Source organism: Scardinius erythrophthalmus (genome assembly GCF_964197995.2).
Source record: "Scardinius erythrophthalmus genome assembly, chromosome: 18".
NCBI classification, from domain to species: domain Eukaryota; kingdom Metazoa; phylum Chordata; class Actinopteri; order Cypriniformes; family Leuciscidae; genus Scardinius; species Scardinius erythrophthalmus.
The window spans coordinates 4,026,801-4,036,144 of record NC_138238.1 but is presented as its reverse complement, the minus strand read 5'-3'; the positions used below and the strand labels follow the sequence as shown (position 1 = coordinate 4,036,144).

Genomic DNA, 9,344 nt, shown 5'->3' with positions numbered 1-9,344 from the left:
TGCTGTATACACAAGGCAAGATTTATTGTACATTAATGTATCTAGATTTAAACATATTTGTCTCTTTGCCAGGTAAGCTTTTTGGAATATTTAATGTATGAGTCAAAGTCAGGCTCTTTTTGGTGCTCTTTTTTTAACTTTTATTCATTCAAATAATTTGATGATGAACAATGGCAGCAGCTTTTGTTGTGTTATGTTGTTGTGTTATGTTGTTGTGTTGTGTTTTTTGTATTTTCTGTAGTTCTGTTCATTTTTCTTTCACATTGTATTCATTATTTAAATATATATTATTTTTATATTGTTTTCATTACCATATGTTTTACAATATGGTAATGAATTGTCCATTGGATATTAATTAGGCTGTGTTCGCCCCAGTACTCGATGTCAGCATAATAATAGATCTAATTAATATTCACGAGGCACCAACGTTTATATCTACTGTAGGCTACTATGAACTTGAAGTAAAAAAAAAAAAAAATACTCGGCTTCAATAGGCTACCTAACGTTATATAAAAAAATAGCTTGGCTTTCCTCTGGCCCGAAGTGTTGTCAATCTTTTTTGTATTTCTTTCTTTTGAATGACGTTATCAGTGTCGGTTATATTTTGAGTCGCATTCTGTCAGTGTCAACTGTCAAGGTAAGTCAACGGCAGATTTTTCTAACCTAAAAAATATCTTAAAAGGGTTAACTTACATCTCAATAATTACAGAAATGTGTGGAGAAGAACTAAAAATAAGTCGAGATTCAGTAATTATTAGCTTTAATTGTGCCATGTTTGCCGAGACATCAGATCTGAACGTTTAGTGCTAACTTAGTGTTGTTTCCGCCACAGAATAACGACTTTTTTTCTCGCATACGAGTTTATATCTATCAGTCCTGACTTTTTCCCGTACAATTGCGAGTTCATATCGCACAATTCTGAGGAAAAGTTAGAAATGCGAGATGTAAACTCTCAACTGTGAGATAAAAAGTCGTTTTATTTATCTAAAAACGTTTTATTCTGTGGCTGAAACAAGCTTCCATAGTTTAGCGCTCTCTAGTGGCGGATAGTTTCCTACAGCAAGATCTTCACGCAGTCGTACTAAGTTATTAGTTAAGCTAAGCTATTAGTTAACTAAGTTAAGTTTTATGGATCATTGTTGATATGATGTACCTTTAAACTCTGTGGAAATAAAGAGCAGAAGTTAGCTATTGCCCAGTGATGTGAGTAATGTAGAAGTGAAGGGTATGGACTGGCCATTTAAAAATGTCCAGTTATGTGAGGGTGTCAACAAACTTATTTTTCATAATCTGTAATCAAATTTATATAAAAAAAAAAAGAAGAAGAAATCAAGTAGTACAAAAAGAGAAAACACAGAATTAAATCATATTATTTAATGTTGGTTTTTATTCTAAAGTGCCTCTTCATGCCCCTTCCTGGCCCTATTTACATGTCCCTATCCCATTTTTTCCTTTAGCTTTCAAAATGGACACCGAGTGCATTGAGTCACATAACATTTCAGAAAGTACGGTGGTGCAGGAGGACATCCCACCTGACCCTTCTCTGGCCACCGACTCAATAGTAAGAGTACTCTACATAATCTGTAGTTCTAGGCACACAATTCCACAAGGTATTGTCACAGAATGAGGTAAGGAGAGCAACAATGATGTGAACAGCAGTGAGATTTGTCAAATATGATTGTTTTGTCTTTTACTATAGGTTACATGCAAAATTATTCTCTTAATCATAACTAAACATTTAAAAAAAATCTTAATTATTAATTAATATATTTTCTTGCCCCATTTCCTTTTTTAAAGCACAAACTACTGCATGGAAAATGTAATTACCAATGAGATACAAATTCTTTTATTCAAGATATATTTCCATCCTTTTTTTTTTTAGATTAATATTTTATCCAGGATATTTGGACATGGTAGAGTCATGAAAATGTCTGTTTGTACTGTTTAGGTGAATGCAGAGACTGAGTCTAAGACAGTGTCCCGTGGAATGAACCATACAGAGGGGGGGTGGCCGAAAACGATTAATGCAGACGACATTGAGGCAACTGGCCGCTACAGGAAGAAAGTGCAGAAGGATGTGTGTTATCAGCAAGCGGTCATGAAAATGTCTACTGTGAGTGCCAACACCATTTGTATGATTCTTTTATACTTTTAGGTGCTTTTGCCTTTTGAAGCTTGAAAGCTGTAGTCTCATTCATTGCAAATGCGTTAGGCATTGAATTACAATCTTCAAGACTTTTTTGGAGTTCAATGGAAGAAAGAAAGTCACATAGTTTTGGAAGTTGTAACAACATGAGAGTAAAGAATGAGAGATTTTTAATTTCAAGGTGAACAAGTCCTTTAAGACAGCAGAGAGATAATTAAATTGAATTTGGTTTCAGATTTTATCTCCATCTTTCTCAGAACGGCTCTTTAAATCTCACAGAGGCAGTAGGTACCCATAGGGTCCTCAGTAGAGTTCATGAAGTGATTGTAATTCTGAGTATTGTCTTCCTGTCCGCCTATAGGTCATTGAAGACTGTCTCAAGCAGAGCAAAGCTGACACCTACTCAGAAAGTTATCAAGCTAAGAGGGTGGAGCAGAAAACGAAGCCGAGCCATCAGCAAGAGCCGTCAGCGAGAATAATCAATGTGTTCAGGTGAGCACACGCATTAGAGCACATGGACACCTTGTTTAGACATAGGTAGGTAGACACAGTATGTAATTTCTGTCCCACTAATGTAACTAAAATGCTTTGTGATTTTCTCTAGAGACCCAAATAAAGCAAAGCGTGCAGCCACCTGTTTGTCCTGGCATCCACTCGATAATCATAAACTAGCTGTTGCCTACTCTTGCCTGGAATTTCAGAGAGCACCTAAAAATATGAGCTTTGACTCGTATATATGGAACACTGGTATTTTACACTGGTCATTTACATATGTGACCCTGGATCACAAAACCAGTCATAAGTCGCACGGGTATATTTGTGGCAATAGCCAACAATACATTGTATGGGTTAAAATGATCGATTTTTCTTTTATGCCAAAAATCATTGGGATATTAAGTAAAGATCATGTTCCATGGAGATATTTTGTAAATTTCCTACCGTAAATATATAAAATATTTATTTTTGTGAGTGAATGCAGCACAATCGTGAACATAAATGGACAACTTTAAAGGCGATTTTCTCAATATTTCGATTTTTTTGCACCCTCAGATTCCAGATTTTCAAATAGTGGTATCTCGGCCAAATATTGTCCTATCCTAACAAACCATACATCAATGGAAAGATTATTTATTCAGATGTATAAAGCTCAATTTCCCAAAAATGGCCTATGTGACGTGGTCCAGGGTCACATATATATTATTTTGGCACACATGCCACTCTTGGTAATAATTTTGTTTATTTATTCCCACCTACAGAAATAAGCAATAAACCGGAGATGACTCTGAAACCTGTATCTCCACTTGTTTGTCTGGAGTACAACCCCAGAGATGTTCACATCCTTGTTGGGGGAGGTTACAATGGACAAATCGGTCTGTTTTTATTATGAATGGTTATATAAGGCTTCTTTAATCCATCTGATCTGAGTCTGACACACTCAAGCTCAGAGATGCAGTCATTACAGTCTACTTGTTCTGTCCTCAAAAAGTTAGAAAGTTTGCCCTATTTCCAGGCTATTGGGACGCACGGAGCAGCAGCCGGCCAGTACAGATGTCCGCCGTCGAGCATAGCCATAGAGGTCCTGTCTACAAGATCATCTGGCTGCCGTCATTGACATGCACTGAGTTTTTCTCAGCTTCTACAGATGGTCAGGTCTGTGTACAGTAACAACAGTCTACAAACAGTTAAATAAACTAATAATAATATTTCACAGCACCTTTTTGAACTGGACACTGGACAGCTATAACAAACCCTTCAAATTAGTCATGTTATGTACTGTAAACTCAAAGAAGTATCTGTATGACACCAGGTACTGTTCTGGGACATTCGAAAGATGATTGAGCCCAGCAAGCGGGTCGTGCTGGACCCCAGTCAGAAGGAAAACCGTGACAATGCCTTTGGTGCCACGTCAATGGAGTTTGAGAAGACTATGGTAAGAGCAGTTCTCATTTTGTTTGGCCTATTCGCTTGTGAAAACTCATGGTAAATACGTAAACGTTTTTTTTTTCTTTTGATTACAGAAGGCCAAGTTTATGGTGGGCACCGAGCAGGGGGTTGTGGTCTCGTGCAGAAACCCCAATTTAAACCAACCAACCAAGTCAGAAGCCCCAAACGAGTCGATTATTGGCACGTACCACGGACACCATGGCCCCATTTACGCCTTGCAGAGGAACCCCTTCTTTCCGAAGAACTTCTTGACCGTGGGGGATTGCACTGCCCGCATCTGGTCAGAGGACATCAATGAGACCTCCATCATGACCACCAAGTAAGAACCTCTGTGTTGTTGTTATGAAATACCGACAGAGCAGCATTTATAACATTTTAAATATTTTACTATGTGTGATGAAAATTTTGATCAACTATACTTTAAGTTATTGGTTCTCAATCAGGGAGGATGATTTTAATTTTAATTTGATTAAAAAGTATTTAAATTAATACATTTTTATCATTTTATGAATCTAGAATAATTTAAAAATATGCATAAAATCAACATGTAAAAAACAATCTTTTTATTGATTGTTATCGGTGTTTATTGGTTGTAAATTGATATAACATTTGTTTTTATTAAAGAATGAACAGATCCTGTGTTACAGAGATTCTTAATATTGACTTAATTTTTTAAAGGGGTCATATAATGCCATTTTTGTACAAGCTAATATGATTCTTTAGGGTCTAAATTAAAAGTTTGTAATATACTTTAGGCTTGTTGCGATAGTCGGTGTTACCGGTGATACACGGTGTTTAACCCACCTACCGGTCATAGCACTTGACCACCGTCACCGTCCCCATCGTGTTGAAGTTTTAGCCTATAGTAATAAAGCACTTAATTCAGTTAGTGACTATGTGCCTTCTTAATTTAGCGTAAGCGGAACGAGCGCCGCAGTAAAGCAGCAGGTGTCCGATTTCATTTATCATTTGAGGAGAGTGAGGCGAGCTAACTGGCAAAGGATGGCGGAAGATCTGGTTTCAAAGAGAAATGCAAACGTGAGTTTAATTTTTATATTAGCTTTTTTTTTTGCACTTAAGTGTCCAGTGATTATTCGGGTAGGCTACCTTATTTAACGAAGTTTTTGATGTTCGTTCGTTTCATATTCGATGGTTGTGCGGTGTTTTTTTTTTTTTTTTTTTTTTTTAGCTGAAAAAGGCAGGCACTTTATTTAACGAATAGTGATTTTTTATATATAATTTCTTGTTTGATACTTGCACGATGTGTGCAGTGGTTCGTTTTGTTAATAAATGCACTTTAAAGGTGTTTCATAAGTGCTTTTGTTTAGTTTTTACATGGTGTTAAGTTATTATTCATTTTGCAATAAAGATGTGTGTAATACAAGCGAGTGTCTTATTGTTTTGTGTATTTTTATTAAGAATAAAATAAATTAACCCATGATTAATTCAAACAAATGCTACTGAATTGCCGCTAATTAAAGTGAAAGTAAATTGAGACGTGTGCACGTGCGCATTTTCGGCCACCCGAAATCCCCGACACGCAACCCCGGTGACACTGGGATTACCGTTTTTTTTACACGTCGATTAACCGGTGGAAAAAATCCGTCACCGCAACATCCCTAATATACTTTAATTAAAAATTCTCATTAGGATTGTAAGAAAACACTAATTTTACCTGGTCAAAAACAGCTCTGTTTTCAGCACGCCGTTTAAGTGCATGTGTCTTTAAATGATAATGAGCTTTGCTCACCCCGCCCCTCTGTTCTGTGCGTACACCGTTTCTAACACAATAACCACGTGTTGTTCATTATAAACGTGGGATTATGAATTATATTGAGAACGTCGTACATAGAAAACATGCCGTAATGTACCCGGAGTGTAAACCTTAGACGCATTCATCATGAAGCCTGCAGCAAGGTTTGCAAATTTCGCAAAGATTAATATAAATACTAATATAAAGGTTAATAAAACATTTCACTCACATCTTCTGGAGGTTCAGCAGTAACAGATTGGTACCGATCCGTTTTTTCTCGTTTGTAAAGCTGTCTGGTGTGAAATGATTCGCACAAACATGAAAGCACAGACATTGTGGAGAATCCCCGTGAGGGAATCCCCGCGTCAATCCTTTGGGCATATCGCTTCAAAAACAAAACTCAGCCACTGCTTCTTCAACGGCTCGGATTTAGGAACATCCAAATGACTGCTGTGTTCCTTATTACATCTAAGAACAGAACACCACAATTGCTTAGACGCCATTCTGCTTCAGCATATCAACAATGGAGGACTACTATGACGACAGCTGTCACAGCTCGCTCAAGGCGGGTCTTGTGTTGAAACACGGCTGTCAATCACAATCGCGGGAGGGGCGTTGGATATTATGACGTCACAATATCGAACGGCTTGATTTCAGAGAGGGTCAAACATATAAGGAGATTAAAACAAAACCACTGGATGGATTTTTATCATGATAGGATGGTTGTGTACAGGCACTGCCAACAGACATTTCAGTGCAATCAACTTGTAAAAGTGCATGTACCATCTATATGACCCCTTTAAAAAAATATATATTTCCTAAATGAAATTACAATGGGTTACTGGTATGTAGAACATAACTTCTGGAATTACAGAATTAGTTATGGTTAATATATTAAAGTAATTAGGCAAACTGATTTAATATATCAATAAAAATGTCTGGAAGGTCAAAAAGGTTGAAAACCGCGGCTTTTAGTAGTTGTTTGGTGCATCTACTTTCAAAAGAGCCAATATTTCTTATCTGTTTCTACAGACATCACATGACTTATCTGTTGGATGGCTGTTGGAGTCCAGTCAGACCCTCTGTCTTCTTTACGGTGAAGATGGATGGGACCTTGGATGTATGGGACATACTATTTAATCTGAAGGACCCTACTCTCAGTCTCAAAGTCAGTCCTAAATATCTCCTTTTCATACTGAGAATGTCTCCCACTTAAAAGTCTAATTATTATTTGTTTATACTGTTTGTGTTTTTTTCTTCTTCACAGGTTTGTGACGAAGCTTTGTACAGCATCCGTATACAAAATGAAGACAGTTTGGTGTGCTGTGGATCTCAGCTGGGAACCGTCAGTCTGCTGAGGATGTCGCCAAGCCTGTTCAGACTGAAGAACAATGAGAAGGACTTGGTCTCAGAGGTGGGACACTAATACACTGTCCTTCACGTCATGTGCAAACACATTCACTCTTTAATATTCATACTGACATGAAATTAGAGTAAATGATGACAGGATATTTATTTATGAATAAAATATTCCTTTAAAAGATTCTAAAACACGAAATAACTTTTAGTCGTGTAGATGTACACTGAACTGTTGGAGTGGATTTTTGCTTCATTGCAGATGTTCGAACGTGAGACCCGGAGAGGGAAGGTTCTGGAATCTCAGTACAAAGATATGAATCTAATGAAACAAAGCTGCACCAAAGAGGATAAGGGTGCGGAAGAAGACATAGAGGAACTGCTGGCCCGTATAGAGATGGAGTTTTTTGAGAGCATCAAGGAATTTGAAGAGAATGAGGATAAAAGAGAGAAGGTTAGGAATAATGTTAGAATGTTATATATTCCACACTTCCATCCTGGTCGATCTGCTCAGAGCGGGATTCGAACCAGCATCTCTGGCATGTGAGGCAGCGTACTAACAAGGACTGCAGTCTAAGGGGCAGTTCGCATGTCGTGTCTTTTGCGCGCTCAAGTTCGTGATCTTAAATATAGATCACAACAAGAGCACTCGAATAGAGAGCGATGCGCGACGCGCTTGTTTTTCCGGGGCACGTCTACACCGCAGCGAGATAAAGATATCTAAACTTTTCAGAATTCCGCAAGCGCACTGCAGGTCATGACGAACCAACCGATCAGCCTTTTCTTAACAACATCGAAAGCTCAGCCTAGATGGATGAACTGCTGATCATAGCTGTACAGGGCAGGTTTTTTATTTCTCCTCTCCATGAATATAAGTAGGAGTAGAGCTAATGGAAGTCCAGCCCTTGCATTAGCCCTTCGCCTTCATGGAGAACACGGCTCATGATTGCTTAGCAACGGCAGCGCTCCCGGGCGCTTTTGAAAAGAGGAGAAAGTGGCGCGGACAGCGTTTTCCACGTGTTTTTAGACGTGGTCGGCCCCTAAAGGTGTCAGGCGCCAGCGTGCCTCTTGAGGCTAGGGGAGTGAAGTTTACATGCACAGCTCTTACCAGCTTGCATCCATTACACTCAACCCCTCAAACCTCACTCCCATCCCACTCCAAGTGGGATTCGAACCGGCGTGAGAGGCGGGTGCGCTAACAAGGACTGCAGTCTAAAGTCTAAAGGAGTCAGTCGGCAACTTGAGGCTCTTGAGGCCAGGGGAGTGAAGTTTACATGCACAACTCTTATTAGCTTGCCTCTGTTACTCTGTTTTATTTTTTTTTCAAAACAGTTTTTACTTGGTCGAGTTTTATTCTTAATAATATTTTAAATCGTTAACTGTTTCACTGTCAATAATATGTTGAGTAAAAAATGTCAATGATCATTAATATGTACCAGACAAATTACAAAAGAAATGTAGTTTGGCTGGTCTCAAAGTTTTGAATCTATGTTTTCTAATGTTGTTTCTTGTCCCCTGCAGGAAAACAATGTGTGAGGAGACATCCAAGTAGAACGCGGCTTCCTAACATGCCAAAACGAGGACGTTTTTCCAAGGGCAAATAGACTTTAAATCAGTTCTGTCGAAAGTAAATTGAAACAAGTGTAACTTCTCGCTGGTAATTAAACAGTCCACACTTCTGAAGTACTGATGTCCATTTTTTATTTATTGATGAGACACCGTGAAAACTAGACACAAAAGGAAAACAACCATAATTTTAAACACAACACTAAGGACACAAGTAGTCGTCGTGACCGACACGATCATGAGGGGCGTCCACAAGGCGCTGTCCTGCACATCAATCTGAGACACAAAACAACATCATGAGCAGTGAATCAGGCACATGATCCTATGAATAATGTTCTCACCTCGCACCCGTCCTCTATGAGGAACTGCAGGATGGGCAGGTGTTCTCCGATTGTGGCCCAGCTCGATCTGTCCTGAGAGTTGTAGGACGCCCCACAGCTGCACAGGACCTTCACCACGTCCAGGTGCCCATAAACATGCTAACATCAGGCTGATTCCCCCCAACCCCCCCAGGAGCACTTTTTGCTAAGTATTCTGATTAATTATTTTGTCATTTTGCCTCCACGTCCCCCCAATTGC

The 9,344-nt window shown here is 38.7% G+C and overlaps 1 protein-coding gene across 1 annotated transcript; it reads left to right on the top strand.

Moving 5' to 3' along the window:
* The first annotated feature begins 2,587 nt into the window (after positions 1–2,587).
* LOC308706768 (dynein axonemal intermediate chain 2-like) lies at positions 2,588–8,881 on the top strand. Its single transcript, XM_081392598.1, has 8 exons — positions 2,588–3,516; positions 3,657–3,796; positions 3,954–4,076; positions 4,165–4,409; positions 6,876–7,011; positions 7,111–7,257; positions 7,462–7,653; positions 8,721–8,881. The coding sequence occupies exons 1-8, from the start codon at positions 3,423–3,425 to the stop codon at positions 8,733–8,735; spliced, it is 1,092 nt and encodes a 363-aa protein (XP_081248724.1). The 5' UTR covers positions 2,588–3,422; the 3' UTR covers positions 8,736–8,881.
* The last annotated feature ends 463 nt before the right edge of the window (positions 8,882–9,344 follow it).

What these genes read in the sequence shown, in the direction of transcription:
- LOC308706768 (XM_081392598.1), top strand. Translation starts at nt 3,423, where the DNA reads ATGACTCTGAAACCTGTATCTCCACTTGTTTGTCTGGAGTACAACCCC. An exon ending in AGGTTACAATGGACAAATCG is followed by an intron (nt 3,517 to 3,656) that starts GTCTGTTTTTAT and finishes CCCTATTTCCAG; the next exon opens with GCTATTGGGACGCACGGAGC. An exon ending in ACCTCCATCATGACCACCAA is followed by an intron (nt 4,410 to 6,875) that starts GTAAGAACCTCT and finishes CTGTTTCTACAG; the next exon opens with ACATCACATGACTTATCTGT.